Genomic DNA, 16,374 nt, shown 5'->3' with positions numbered 1-16,374 from the left:
ATTTGTATTTTCAACAGTTTAAACTAAACCGTACAGTCAAATATTGCAGTAAACAAAATATTTTATAGTGGATTAATTTTCTGCAACAAATTACACAATTATCTATATTCCTTAAAAAATGAATGTATTTTTATTATCGCCGTTCTCAGTTCTTTTTTTATATTCAAAATGAATGAAGAGAAGAATTCTATTAAATGTTTTTACCCATATTTATTTTTTAAAATTTTATTGCCGCAGCTCCACCACTATAAATTCTTACGAGCTCACAACTGCTCCTAATGTAGATTGTGATTATATATATTCATCCATTATATGCAGATCTTCATTTTTGTTTTTTATATTTCTGATGTCTTTCGAATATATGTACAATCGTGACAATATCAACTTATTAACAAACCTTCAAAATTCTTGTATTATTAGTTGTGTTATTTAATATTATAAAGTTCAATATTTTATATTCCAAGGTTTTAGATACTGTTATAATACTTTCCAATCCGTGTTTGTGTTTATTCTTCGTTACACAATATATAACTTCAAACAAATTAACTCTGCTTAATACTAATACTGCTTTATTTGTTTGATTTAGTACTTATAAATTTTGCTTTTGCTACTCTGAACGTTATATAAATTACCTTGCTTATTCCGGTAATTGATTTCATCAATATACCGAATTGTTTAAAACCGCACTAATCGAGAAACTAAATGAATAAAACTGGACTAATCGTAGCGGCCTATACGAGGTATTGCTGTACACATAATCATTTTCCTTATATACATTGATTATATCCTATTAATTATATTATGATATTTTACATTTTTAATTAAATTATTTATACTCAATTTTAATAAATATATTTTTTATGTACAGCAAGAAAATTGACATAGATTAATAAATATTTAACAGAACGGCTGTGACGAACCTTCATATTGATTAAATGTCATAGGTTATCGCACATCTGCTTAAAGTTCATCCACTAAATGTATGACTTTTTAAGGGCGTGGTTTATCGGAGATAGTTTAATCATGAGTAAGGAGGAACATCATCTACTGATTTGAATATAAATCGCATATTTAAATATAAGATTCTGAATCGTATGTATTGTGTATTGGTTTATATTTATTTCGTATTAGCGTGTATTTCTACATTTTATTAATATGATTTTGAATCATAATATTTTATCAAAGTGCAAAAACAATTTATGGAAATACGAGTAATATATTTACATAAATAAAATTAATGGAATTTACTACGCTATTTTAATATTAATATTCATTTCATGAATGCTATAATCAACGAACAATGCAGGAAAGTTGACGTAAATTATGGATCTGAGAAAACAAAAGTAATATATATTTTAAAGGAATTAAAATATATATTACTTTTGTAAATATAAAGCAATACCTCGCATAGTACGGGTAATTGGTTGTTCGAAACCGAACTAATCCTAGAACTAATTCACACAAAAATAATAGACACAAAAAGAGACTTGACTGTATAAAGGAAAATTCATATAAAAAAATATACTAATTTTTTTAAATTTATATAATAAAATATATATATATATATATATATATTTATGTTTGTAATACAAAATATTTTGACTAATATTGTTGTATTAACTTGTAACTTTTAGCATCTATTTTTCAAGGAATTCAGGTTAAACACTCTAATTCAGATTAATATTATTTGGTCAAACATTGACATCAAAGAGCTATCGACCGAGGTCTTTCCGCCCGAGATCAATGCAAATTATTGGGTTGGCAACAAAGAAATTGCCAATTTCCCTATACAAATGAAACACGATTTTTTATATAATTATTAAACTTTATTCAATAATATATTTTCCATTTTGATCAATGACCTTTTACCATTTTTCAGTCAACATCATTATCCCTCGCTCATAGAACTTTTGGTCTTTATTAACAAAAAACTGAACTAGGTGTAATTTCACAGCGTTATCATCATTGATGGTTTTACCGTTCAACAAATTTTGTAAGGTTCTGCTAAGTCAGGGCTATACGGCGGATATTACATCACTTGCTAACTAAGCGTCAATATTTTTTGGCGAGTGCCTAATGATGTGTTATCATGGTGGAATATAACATTTTAACGATTCACCAACTCTGGTCCTTTTTTGATGATTTTCAATTGTAATGTGCGATACACTTAACCTTTCTGCAATCTTTCCAACAGAAATATTATGATCCGAATCAATTATGGCTTAGATTTGAGCATCATCAACTTCCTTTGGCCTACCAGATCCCAGTGCCAATTCCGGCACTGTCTTTCTTTTAGAGCTTCATCACCATACACATTGCTTAACTTTTTAGCAGCTTGTGTTGCGTTCTTTGCTTTTCATAAATAAATTGACGAAAATGAACGCTCTTATTCTACATGTTAAAATTAAACCTACACAAACAAATCTCACAAAAAATACACTTGATTTGATTTTTAAGAAAGCTAAAATTCACAGCTGACAAATGCTAGTAAAATTATTACATTGACAAAAATCATTCAAAAGAAACACTACAACAATCCAAATTTAACTCTAAAATAAATGTGAGTATATGAATATATAGATTTCATGTTTGAAATTGATAAAAATGATTAAATTCGTTTTTATGTCAATAAACTATAATTACATAATGTGCTCGCATTTCAGCTTAAATAAGTGTGCAATACAATTTTTTTTGGACATTAATTATAACATATAATCGTTATAATATAAAAAAAAACTTACGTTAGACTTAATTAAATATATATATTCTATGTCTAACATATTTTTTTACAAAAATATTAAAAACTTTGATTTTCAATACACAAAAACTTAATGCTAAATTAAAATACAAACTGTAAAATGTCCATAAAAAATTTATTAAAATAAAGTGTTTCAATTATAATTTTAAAATATCCATACATAAAAAATACCATTCACTCCAATTTCATTGACAAACGATCCAATTATAGTTTTATAGAACCATTTAATGTTTAACTAACGAGTCGAGGTAAACAATATGAATGTTAATGCAATTGATTTTTAAACAAATTCAATAATATGATTGTGCTCGATTGTGCTGCATTGTGGTAACATAAAATGTGGAATGTATATTCTACGTGTTTTAGTCTCATACAAACTGTGCTCGACGAAACACCCCGAAACGGAAAACGCACACGAATTTATTATTATAACCAAACAACACAAAAACACGCGCGCACATACAATACACGCAGAAATTAATTAGTAAGTTGGTTACCTCCTTCGGACGATTATAATTAAAATAACATATTATTCTTAAATTTAATTCCGTCCACTAATTAGATGTTTAAGCAACGTACATCCCGCACACTATCACAATCTTCATTTTTTTGGGGTGTGTTTAATTAGTGTAAACTTTGCATATGACGGCAAAAATAGTCTGATGTTTTAACCTTAAATTAAACATTGTACTGCAAATCTCAATATGTCTCTTCGTATTATTTCTTTTACTTCTGTAACATCGAATTCAACTTGTATACTTTTGTATAGGACCAATCGATATAACACGTAGCGCAATAAAGTATTGTAACGTCATTGATTGCGTCGTTGAAGAAACGCGCCGGATATTACGTAAGTCTGACGTCTCTATATCTATTTCGATTTCATTTATATATTCCATTACTTAAAAGTACATTAATCTCATTTTGGTGTTGTTGGTTTTTTTTCTGTGTCTTCTAGATTCGAAATTCTTAGGAAAACTATTAGTGTCTCCTTTTTTTATGTCGCTGTCTGTGTTTCCACTACTTTTTCCAATTATACCAGACCGTTTTCGGGTAATAGATGTTAATCTTGTTATAATTAGTTTTCGACTCACGCCGACTAATTGAGATCGATTCATCGAAATTGAATTTAGTGAGTTTAGTTATTGAAATGCGTTCTGTATTGATTACACGTTCCCATCCGTTTAATTTTACTTCTTCATTGGTGTCACTTCGTATTCGTGTACATAGTAATTTATTCAATACAATATACCATTAGAAATAGACATTAACTAGTATAGATCATTAATTTAGAATTAGATTATATTGTATACTACATAATTATACAGTTTTGTATATAAAGCCTCCTTTTGGCTTCATTTATATATTAATAATTTAAACATAAATATATTATGTAATATAATTAATATTTTTTTAGGAACATGGGTAAGGTAAATATAATATTGATAAATATTACTTTTTAATTGCTTAAAGTATAAGAGATTTCTATATTATTCAAATATATTTCAAATTTCAAGATTATCTAATACAGTCATACCTCGTTTAACGAATTGGATGCGTTCCTCAAAATTACTATTTTTCAGATTTCCATAGTAAATAAAATATTTCGTGCGGTTAATAATACAGATTGCCATAAATATATTTTAAGTTGCTGTAATTAATAAGACTTGTTTATATAGTGTCGTCTACTTTAGTATAACTCTTTCATTTCGTCCATACAAATTTTGCTGTAATTGTTTACAAACTTTTAGTTGAGATTGTTTGTTTTATAAATACAAGCTCGGCACTAAAGCTGTTGAGGCGTAACGAAAAATATGTACCGCGTTCGAAGATCATGCTGTAGGTCAGTGATTCTCAAAGTGTGGACCCCAGGGGGTCGCACAAAATATTTTGGGAGTCGCAAAAAAATAAATCCATTCTTCGGTGGGTCGCATAAAATGTTTATGTCCAAAAGGAGGCCGCGCACCAAAAATTTGAAAATCATTGCTGTAGGTGATCGAACAGTGCGGAAGCGGTTTAAAAGATTTTCTTCGGGTAATTTCAGCTTGATCGATGAATAATGCTCATGGAGACCAAAGATCATTAACAACGAGGATATTAAATAAGTTGTAGATTCAAATTCTAACGCAACGTGCTCTGAGCTTTCAAAAATGTTCAATGTGAGTGATGCCATTCAAGAGTTAGGGAAATAATACATTTATCAGATAGTGATTATTTTTTATATTTTACCATCAAAAAACGATTTTTTTTCTTTCCTGATACATACAAAGTGAACTCACGTTTCAGATATGAGTCTACATTTATTTTTGAAGCTTTTTTCATTTAACATTTTCTAAATATTCCACCGAAAAACAATCATGTTTTGCATTCAATACATTTCTAACATCCTTTTCATAGATATTTAACCTATTGATTAAATCAGGGGTTCCCAAACTGTGCGCCGCGCTGTACTGTATATGTATTCTGATATATTAACATAAGATAGACCAATGTTTTGACCGTCCCCAAGTGTCGAAAAAATTCTGATATATTAAGGGCGCCGCAAACTATAATAAATTGGGAACCCCTGGATTATATTCTAGTCTCCAAACTCTATTTAAGCATTTCTTTCCAAGAACTATCAATATTTTCCAACAATTGCGGACTTTGGTATAGGTAACGTTAACCGAGGTTAACCGACTGTATAACATATTTATTTATATATATCATGTTTTCAAACCAAAGAGTCAATATTATATGATTATTAAAATTCATTTTCAAAATATATATTATTTAATTCGAATATTTTTATGATAACAATTCTTAAATATTTATTTTTAACTGAATAAGTAAAGTAATCTTTATTGCATACATAATTATAACAAATTTATATAAACAATATCCCATTGCTGTATTTCAGTCCAATTTGTACTGATTTTTTCAAGAAATAAAATAGGCTCTAAATTATAAATCGTATTTCAGTTAATTTCATAAAGATGTAATAGAAGAAAGATGTTTCTTTCAGTGTGAAAAAATGTCAATATTGACTAATTAAAATAAATTATTGGTATTATTTTTATTATTAATATACATATTACAAAATTATATTAAATTTGAAGGATCTCAACTATCTAAAATCTATTTCGATATTGAATAATTCAAGGTCAATCAAATTGTTAAAGTTCCATTTCTTATAATATTTGATATTATATGCTTTTATAGAGATGGAAAATATTTTCTAAAAGAAAACATGAACCAATTTCAAAGTTGACATTGTGGGTCACCAGTGACGTTAAACAGAACTATGATGGATGTATATGCATTATGTGTTTGTTATTGTTGAGAACTTATTCTTGAATTTCATGTATATATAATGGGGAGGGCTGATTCTTTTGACCTTGCGATAAATTATACTTTCGAAGTTTTATATTTAGAAATCACATTTCAAGCACTTAGTGAAATTCATACAAAAATAAATATATTTTCACGATTAAATTCTATAAGGGTCAACAATTAAATATTAAATATAAAATAAGATACACAGAAAGAATAATTAAAAATGTATATAAAGATGCGGATATTCCACTCGAATACTCTAATACTTTTACTTGATGAGTTCTAACATGTAATTATCATCGACGTAATACAGTGGAACCGTTCCAAAATTTCCGGATTTTTACTCGTATAGTGAAACATATTCATATACATATTCATTTTGTTCGGTAAGCGAAATGCTCCTTATGCGAGGTACTCGTTAAGCTAGGTTCCACTGTATATTATTTTCATAGTTTTATATGGCATCTTTTCAAAGAAAAAAAAACGAACAATCGATTGTGTGTACAAACTAAATGTAATCAAACTAATCATTATATAATTGACTATTTACGACATTACTTGAATTTCAATTAATTTAGTAATGTTATATAACAGCATTTGAGTGATATTGAATTGAATGTGCAAATCTATTTCAGTTCCGCGCGCAGATTTATTCTTCCTGCATTTCTAAATCCATTATGAAAATTGGATTTGCTTCTGCAGAAGTAAATACGTAATTCTAAAAAAGAAATATTGACGCCAAGAAATGAATTTCGTTAGACTAAATAATTTATAACGCTTCCATTCGAACGCTAATTAATCAAATTAAGGGTTCAATAAAAAAAACCGACGCATGAGTTCATTAATGACCTCCGAAATTCATCAAACCAAAATTCTATTATTTCCTCTGAATCATTAATAAAACATCATGAGAGAATTACTATCAGCCCTCAGCCCTTTCTGAAATTAAGTATGCTCGTTATTTTTTAGCAGCCCCAGGCATTACAAATAGTCATAACTATAACAATCAGCCGCGAATGAAAATAAAAAAGAGGAATCGCGTTCGTTTGGCAAAAGTTCAAATTCACTTAAGGGCAAAGCATAACAATTGAAAAATAAAGGCTCTGTACCTGAATTAACAATAACCGTTATATATTTTAATAAATTGCTTTTATTATAATTCTATCTAAATTATAAATATAAAACTAATCATTATTTTTTATCAAGATATATAATATACAGGTAAACGTCATTTTAGGCCGGGGTTCCATTCCTACAAAAGCCGTCGCAAATCAAATTGGCGTAAAATGTACCATTATTTAAAGTGAGGTAACTGTAGGATTTAGTTCTATATAAGTGTAAAATCAGTAATTAATAAGCGTTATTTCACAGTGGTGTAATTGTGAATTGGCGTAAATCGAACTGGCGCAAAACGACGTTTACCTGTATTGTGTTTTCTTGAAACAATAATAAAAAAACAGAGATTTTCCGATTTTATGAAATATTTAGTTGCGATATATCTTCATAAAATTTATAATTCTTAAAGTAAAAATTAATTGCATCTTAAGGCAATGATATTTTTGAAAAAATAATCATGTTATGTAATTTAGCATATTTAATTACTTTGTATTAAAATAAGCTGAGTGTATACTTTTAACTTGTAAATATTTTCAAACCATCTTTTAATTAGTGGTTCTCAACCTTTTTGCAACGCAAAACAACGGTTTTACGTATGATGATAGATAGCTTTCATTACATTAAAAGACACAATATGATAAACGATTATTTGCATGGCAATTTCGATCATTTAAATTTAATATGATTAAATATTACTCATAATAATACACAACAATAAAGTGGTTGTAGAAATTAAACTACACATAATTGTCAAACAACATTCGAATAAACGTGTTCAATTTGTCTCGTGGTAATTAAATTTTATTTCATTTCCATATAAATTACTTACACAATAGTATTATTACAACAATATAATACAACAACACTGTTCTCTATTTAGCAACAATAATATTTAGATTCGTACAAATAGCACATTGTTTACAAATAGCGTTCTCTCAAAATCTTCTGTTTATAACAAGCAAAGTGTTAATTTGCTTCCTTTTTTGTACGTGAATCGTTAACATCGAAACGTTTTGACGGTAAACTTCGTTCGAACTAATTCGACAATTAAAATGCCGTCGTAATCTGAAAATAGTACTAACACTTCTGAATGTAATTGTAAAATTATAGTAGTTTGAAAACACAAGTTCTAATACTAAAAGGCATTAACCCAATTAGAACACAAACTAGTTATGTTCTTGTTACCTTTTTTAAAAATAATATTATTGCCTTCGTTTAAATTGCATTAAAACGGATCTATGCATATCCATGAATGAGTTTTCAGATTCAAGTAATGTGATTAATGCGAAATATGCAATACCTGGAGATGAAAAAAAAACAAGTATAGAGTTGCGGTTTCCCTTTGTGCATATCAAAATTCAATTGAATTTTATATAGATGGGAGGGAGGGAGATACCGGAGTTGCTTAGCTCCAAATAGATTTTCATGTTCCCCAAGCCAAACATTCTGCATGCAAAGTAGAACTTTCAGTATACAGCTTGCTTGCCCTTTTCCACACACTTTCTGTGCCAAAACAGAGAGATCCTTTTCACGCCACGCTAAAATAAAACTTAACAGTAAAAAAAGATAGAAGAGATAGTAATACTAGTGTTTTTAGCGTTCATTACATCAGAGATATTATTGTAAATTTTTGTGTCTATATATGTTTCGAGATGATTTTCCTTTTATGATCGAATTAAATGGGTTCTGTGGGGGCCGTTTGGTTGCGGTGGATTTCAGGTGTCGTGCACCGATAGCTAGTTTGGACTGCATGGAGGAGTTCAGCGCGGGCAGCGGCCTCAGCGCCCTTGCAGAACGGGACAGTACCATCACCAAAGAGAGGCTCCTCCTGAGTGGACTCACCCATTCAGCGCCTGCAGCACCGATGCAGCTCAGCAGACAGACCTCCATCACACCTGGACTCCGATACAAGAATCTCGGCAAAAGTGGCCTTCGTGTCTCAAACATTGGACTGGGTATTTATTATCACTGAACTTCAAATACTCAACTGACACTTCAGACACGCCTGCTGCAATCATTTAATATCTAAATACCATCTACAAGACAAGAAATAATCAATTATCATAATTTAACATGTTTAATATTTAATACCATAAATACAATTCTTCTAATAACCTAGACCTAACGCTTTACACTTATTTTTGAAATTTTATTACTAGTTTTCAATCTGAACTTATAGCAATTATTCGCTTTCTTTTCCAATTTTGTAGTACATTTTCGTTATTTTTTTCTTCTTTCTAATTTTATTCCGGTATGTGATGAATAATAAGAATCAATTAAATAGAGATAATCACTAAAATTAACAACTAGGAAATTTCAGTTTGATGTCGTTTTTGCCAATATTCGTTCATATTCATTGGTGCTGAAAAGTTGATGACCAGAAATATATGTGTATTTCTTTTTGTAACATTATTAGTTTCTAAAAATATTTATTAATGTTTTTCGCTTAATGATTATCATTGTATGTGGTAAATAATCATAATATTACTAAATGATTCTTGTCAATTTCTACATTTGCTATTTAGCTTTGTTATACTTTCTTTTAAAAAGTAAGAAATGTAAAATTAATCACTCTCATAATAATTTCTTATTTTTTTGTGGATTATTTCAATAACTATTCCTTAAAACATATTAATTGATATCTCAATGAAAGAGTAATATTGATTAGAAATACAAAAAGGAAAGAAAAATCCAGTAGTTGTTTATGAATGCTAATTACTTAAAACAATTTTCCATTTAATAACCCGGGAATGTTTGTCGTAAAATAGTTTCACATAGCTTAGTAATGCTTCCAAACCGCAAAAGCCGTTCGCAAACTACATTCCGCTCATCGTGTTGCAAACACACGACATATCTTTAACATGCCGGCAGCAAGTTCTTTGGCAAACATATTTCATTCATGTTTGCTATATAACCAATTACAGCAAATATTCCTACTGGAACTCTCTCTTCCATTTTGAATGCTCTGAGTAATGCATAATCATTATACAAATTTACTCTTTCATTGTATCAAACATGTATTTGATGTATCTTTATTTACATTCTATGCAGTAAGAATAAGATGTAAATATAATACAGGATAACATAATTAGATAAATAATGTTTTAGCCACTTGGTCTACGTTCAGTTCGGGTGTGACGGAAGAGCAGGCTGAACAGATAATCGTGCTGGCTGTGGATAGCGGAATAAACGTGTTCGATTTGTCGGAAGCGTACTCTGGTATTATTTAAAAAGTGAAGTGAATCTTTGGAGATTGTCTAATTGCATAATCAATAGGTCCTCGGGCTGAGATCGAATTGGGAAGAATACTCACGCGGAGGGCGTGGAAGAGAAGTAGCTACATCGTGACCACGAAGATTTACTGGAGCACCAGGTAATGAACCTGCGTTATTAATGAAAATCGCGCATGAGCTACGGTCGAGTGTTTTATGAATAAATTGGTTTAGATCGGATGAACGAGGCCTGAGCCGTAAGCACATTATCGAGAGTGTAAAATCGAGTCTGACACGCCTGCAGCTGTCCTACATAGATGTGGTCATTGTTCACAAATCGGATCCCATGTGTCCGATGGAAGGTAAGCAGCAGAAGAATCCCACATGCCAACTCTGAATCCCTTCGCCCTGCTAATCGATTCGTATCTTATCAGAAATTGTCCGCGCCATGCATTACTGCATATCGCAGGGATGGGCTATGTACTGGGGCACAGCACGATGGTCTCCTGTTGAGGTAATGGAAGCTTACACCAACTGTAGACAATTCAACTGCGTTACGCCCATCGTCGAGCAGACCGAATACCACATGTTCTGCAGGGAGAAGACCGAGCTGTACATGCCGGAATTGTACAATAAGATTGGCGTCGGTGAGATGAAGATTGCAATTCACATATATTCTCGTTCAAGTGTGTACATTCTTCTTTGTTACAGGGTTGATGGCCTGGTCTCCAGTTTCGATCGGGATGCCACAAGGGAAGGAAGACGCAACCGCGCAATTGTTTGCTCGCGCCAGCTTCCGAAACAAATACAGCTCCTTTTCTTGGACAGAAGATGAAACCGTCAATAAAGAGGTAATGTATTACAATGATGTCATATACAAAGATATGTACTAAAGAATAGAGATATTATATTTTTATTAAAAAAAAATAATCACTTATATTTTTATAATCACTCGTATCAGAATATTTCTGAATAATTATCACCTTACATTAAAAATCTATATATTTTTTTGGAGTTATAAATTATATCTTTGAAGTATTTTACTTACGTATAATAAAGCTACATATATAATATCTAGAAGTTATAATCGATGAATTACTGAATGTTACAGAGCTACAGTTGGATGAAGGATAGAATACAGCCTGAAGAATCACGCAGACAAACGGAAAGAATTCGGGAACTGAATGCGCTGGCCGAACGTTTAGGCTGTACTTTGTCTCAATTGATAATAGCTTGGTGCTTGAAGAACGAATCTGTCCAATGCCTACTTTTAGGTGCCACCACTGTAGATCAACTGTATGAAAGTATTCAATCACTACAGGTAGATGCAAATAAAAATATAACTTCGTATCAGATATAAGAGGTACCATGTTTTAGCTTGTGCCGAAATTAAATACTAATATGATGACTGAAATCGAGAGGATTTTGGAAAATAAACCGACAAGGCCACCCATGATATCCACCCTGGCGCTTAGATGACAATCAATGTGCCCCCCTGGTTCTATCAGGTAAGCTATATTGTGTGTAATGTACGTAACTTAATAGACAATAATTTTTATAGTGGGAATCAGGGAGGCACGAGCAACGTAGATAGTCCGAAAGACGATGATTTTAGCAACGCTGAAATGGAAAACAAAGATAATCAAAAAATGCCGTTCTGTGAGATTCAGTGACATAAGGTGACCGAGTTTGTAAAAACTCGCAAAATAAAGACCCCGGACGAAAAGCCTGCGACTCGAGAGAAAGTACGTTGGTCCTATAGTCCCGACGAAGGACCAAAATGTACCATAGAAACACTTCTAGCAAAAAAGACGAAGGATAAAAAATCCTCATCCTCGAGCAGTCCGGTGCAAGTATAAAGCAAAACAAACAAAAAAAAACTTTAAATCTAGGCACATTTTCGAAACACGCAGCGCATTCAAATTTAAAGCAAATTGATAATAGGAAATGCTGTATTTAATGGAAGAGGTTACTGCAGCTTTTATAGTGATCTGAATATTTCCAACCGAAATCTTTGCTGGTAGATTTGCAGAAGCAAAAATAACCTAAAATGGATTAATAGAGTTAAGAGAAGAATTTCTGTCAGAGCGAAGCTCTTACTACATTACACATCCACACTACACTTTTGGAAGAAGCGGGCGATGGTGGATGGCCAAATATCGGCGTATTCGATGAAGAAGACAAATTATACCATGTACCATTTATCACGTAATATTTTCTTATAATTACTCCTGTCATTTATATACACGCTAAACTATTAAAGAAAATTAGAATAACATTTTTGAACGATGAAGAACCGACAGCACGCGTCAAGTCCCAGTTCTTCATTACATAGATTTTATCATTAAAAAAAAACGTATATAACCAATTTATCTCAAAAAAAAGAAGACAAAAAAAATGTTTGAAAAGCGAGAAAATAATCTCTTAGATACACTTCGTTTATTGTTTCTTGATATTTTCAGAGCTTCCTTTATGAATTCTACTGTAGTCACGATATATCGGATTGTTAATATGCAACAGAAATTCGCTACCGATCGTTTTCTTTGTTCATCACCCATTTAATTTAAGGTATCTTGCAGGCAAACCTTGCAGAATAAATTTGTCAATGTCAAATTTGATGCGCGGAAATGAGAACGAACCTCTATGGAGCCTTAAAACGATTCGTGTAAATACTATATAAAAAAAACAAATATCGGCATTAATATAACTGAACCAATACCAGGCGAAACCATAATTAAGCAAGTAAAAGTGATTAAATACATTGCATTGGCTTCGTTGTCAATTCAATTCAATTATGTTAACAGACCAGCACGAAGCTAAATAAAATTCAATTAAAATTCAGATTGCTGTATCTTCATTTGTATTTATTTGATGAATGATTTAGGAATGTTGCTTATTAAATAATTGGATTATGGGTTGACAATGTACTCTATGCAATGTTGAAGATATATTTATTTTCCTTCTAAAGTTTACTAGCGTTAGACCATGTGTTTTGTGATATCGTTTACATTTGCTATAATAATAGTTTCATTTCACTTTGTTCTCTTTGATGTCCAAGTACAACAAAAACATATTTCAACTTGTTATTGTGTACAAAAAACAGAAGTTCGGTGCTCATATCGTCTTTTATTACAACCAGGAGAAGGCACCTTATTGATTCCGCTCTGTTGCAGATCATTTCTAAGAAGAATCTTTTCTTTGATGTCCGAATGATAAAAAATATGTAGAGCAAAACGTTGGTCTGTGATTATTTTGTTTGACAATAAATTGAGCATAATTTTATCTAATTGGAGCCAGAATAAATTGCAAGAATAAAACAAAAAGCTCCCCGTTGAGCTGGTGCTATGAAAAATTTATTTTTTGCTTTGTTCCGTGCGGACTTTCATATTCTTTAAAAAAAAATGAACGGAACTGAATCAAGAAACCTCTGTCCCGGTTGTAACCTTCGAAATTTTATTACTTGTTCTTAGAATCTATCAATTCTATTCTTGTTATGAATTCTTATCATTGTAACGTATATTAATATTAAATGGAGAAAAATCGTGGAAGAAAAAATATTGTTATATACACTTATTTGTATATATATATAAATTGTACAAAAATATATATATAATATTTGGTATCAGCAAAAAAAAAAGATGATATCGGTGCATAGTTCTACATAAATAATGATAAGTTTTTTTTTAACCGCGAGTTTGGTTTTAACTTGAAAGCAATAATGTAAAGACAGAAAGAAAGAAAACACTAAGTGAACGACGTTCAATAATATTTGTATTGTTTTGTTTCATATTAGTGAGTGCGCAATTTGTATGGAACAACTTTTGCATTGTATCGAAACTCTAAATATTTTCGCTCTTTTAATTTTGGAATCAACGTGAATATTTAAGAGTGATTATTGTAATGCGATGGATGACATTTTGATGAGGATGATTAATAGTGCATTATTTCGGTGATATCGGACGAAGAAGCAAAGCTTTAATGCACCCACCGAGAACCCTAATTTCAGAAAAATAATTACTGCCATATAGGAGAATATGTGTTACTCTTTGTTTCGAAGACGAGTGACTTAAATCTGCACAAAATGAATCTTATTTTGGGAATCTAAAATTAAGCGAAAATATCTAGAAGTCCAGTGACCCGCTGCATCTTCAACCGTCTATTCGCGTGTCGTTTGTGGACGCCGTCGAATCTGATTGGGAGACTTTTTTGCATGCAATTTCGGTAGCGGCCGGGCCCTTGAAGATGTAGGCATATGAATAAATAAAAATAATGTATAGGCAACGATAGGCCTAATTGTTATGTAAATATATATATATATTGGAACAAAGTGCGTGAGAGTGTGAATTTTCCAAAAGCATTCGGCTCAATTTTACAAATGAATAAATAAACAAAAAAATACCATGTATATGAAACTGCGTTTCCAATCTTGAACCGAGATCTGTTTTAAGTCTCGATTGATCTATTGCAATATTATAAAAAAAGCTTTTTTCTTAAAATATATTATTATTACCTCAACACATACACCAATTTGTTTCTTTTAAACCTATTTTTTACAAAAAAAGTTCCTTAGGCCTTATATTAATATTTCAAATAAAGGAAACACAAACTTTTTATTCTACTCTAATTTTTGCATATACAGATATCACCCGACATACGAACTAGTTCCGTTCCAAAGGGTTTTCGTAAGTCGGGGGAATCTTAAAAAAAACAAAATACATATCTTATCACACTTTATAATGGTTTTTACTTTTATAAATGTTAAATTCAACGACAAAAGAAACAAATGCAGCAAAGCAAAGCAGAAATTATTAATTTTTGTTTGGATAGTTATTTTTTTATATCTATATATGTCCTTGTAACAAGTTAGAGCCTTTAGAATAATGTTCGTAAGTCCAGGAGTTCGTAAGTCGGGGATACCTGTAGTTTATATGATTTAGCATCTGAAAACAAGTATATAATTTACATAACAGTTCCTCCAATTTCTATATATACAGGTATATACTGTACGAAAATCTAAACATTTATTTCTATATACAAAATTCGAAAGATACACTAATTCATCTTCATACAAATTTAGAAGATATTACTTATATTTAAAAAATGATTTACATATTCTTTAAGTACTAAATATTGTCTTCACAAGTACGCTGTGAGCTTAGACACACATATAGAAACTGTTGCACCTTGTTATTCCTTGAAGTAACTGATTTAATATAATTAGAGTTTATGGAGGTAAGCAAAATTTAAAAAAAATTAACTAGTAAGTAACAAAATGGTAGAGGAATAGTAACTTGCTATATTATGCATTATTTTGAGTTAGTTTTTTTTATGTCGTGTAATTTGATTTACAATCTGTTCATCAATGTGAACATTGAGTAAATTTAAGATTAGGTAGGTAATCTTTTCCGGTGGATAGTTTACCATTATGATGCTTTTCTGAGTAAGTATAATTAAATTTTATTATAAGTGCATTGACATCAAATAAGATAACACAATTCCATTTTTGTTTTATTTTCTAAATATTTTATGAAACCTTGAAAAAATAAGAGTGGACAAAACAAACCGTTGTGTTTCAATTTTATAATGTACCGAAATCGATTGAATCTTCAAATTTGAAAAACTTACTCCATCTCTAACTTAACTGAGATATACTATACCATCTGTCGGCAAATTGATGAATCAAAAGAACCAAACCTATCTCAAAGAACAATTTAAAAATTATTCTAGAGCCTCAAATATATATTAGATACATTTAAGTTTTTCGACTCCTGTAATGTACCCGGTGCAAAATGGGCTATTATCTCGGAACATTGTAATAGGTACAAAATGACATTTTGCGAGATTGAAAGCATTATTTCTTAATCAATCGTCTAAAATTATGCTCTATTTTGTTCACAGCGAGGCATAATTTTTAAACAAAACTGCACAAGAAATTGAGTCTCATAATCTCTAGTTTTAAATAAAAACTAACAA

The 16,374-nt window shown here is 30.6% G+C and overlaps 1 protein-coding gene across 13 annotated transcripts in view; it reads left to right on the top strand.

The window, feature by feature from the left end:
* LOC108560750 (voltage-gated potassium channel subunit beta-2) overlaps positions 1-13,239 on the top strand; it is a 32,681-nt gene extending 19,442 nt beyond the window's left edge. For 10 of the 13 annotated variants that reach the window (XM_017918430.1, XM_017918427.1, XM_017918418.1 and 7 more), the window contains 9 exons: positions 8,909-9,144; positions 10,298-10,408; positions 10,466-10,562; positions 10,636-10,763; positions 10,836-11,048; positions 11,113-11,252; positions 11,513-11,722; positions 11,779-11,909; positions 11,963-13,239. In XM_017918430.1, the coding sequence (XP_017773919.1) occupies positions 8,940-9,144; positions 10,298-10,408; positions 10,466-10,562; positions 10,636-10,763; positions 10,836-11,048; positions 11,113-11,252; positions 11,513-11,722; positions 11,779-11,880 (1,206 nt within the window). In that variant the 5' untranslated portion in view covers positions 8,909-8,939 and the 3' untranslated portion in view covers positions 11,881-11,909; positions 11,963-13,239. Of the gene's footprint in view, positions 1-3,124; positions 3,243-3,527; positions 3,609-8,908; positions 9,145-10,297; positions 10,409-10,465; positions 10,563-10,635; positions 10,764-10,835; positions 11,049-11,112; positions 11,253-11,512; positions 11,723-11,778; positions 11,910-11,962 lie in introns of those variants that run through there. The other 3 variants (XM_017918425.1, XM_017918426.1, XM_017918424.1) reach the window with 2 other exon arrangements.
* Positions 13,240-16,374: the final 3,135 nt, after the last annotated feature.

Source organism: Nicrophorus vespilloides, unplaced genomic scaffold (genome assembly GCF_001412225.1).
Source record: "Nicrophorus vespilloides isolate i.1.1-1 unplaced genomic scaffold, Nicve_v1.0, whole genome shotgun sequence".
NCBI lineage: Eukaryota > Metazoa > Arthropoda > Insecta > Coleoptera > Silphidae > Nicrophorus > Nicrophorus vespilloides.
This window is presented reverse-complemented; position numbering and strand designations above follow the sequence as displayed.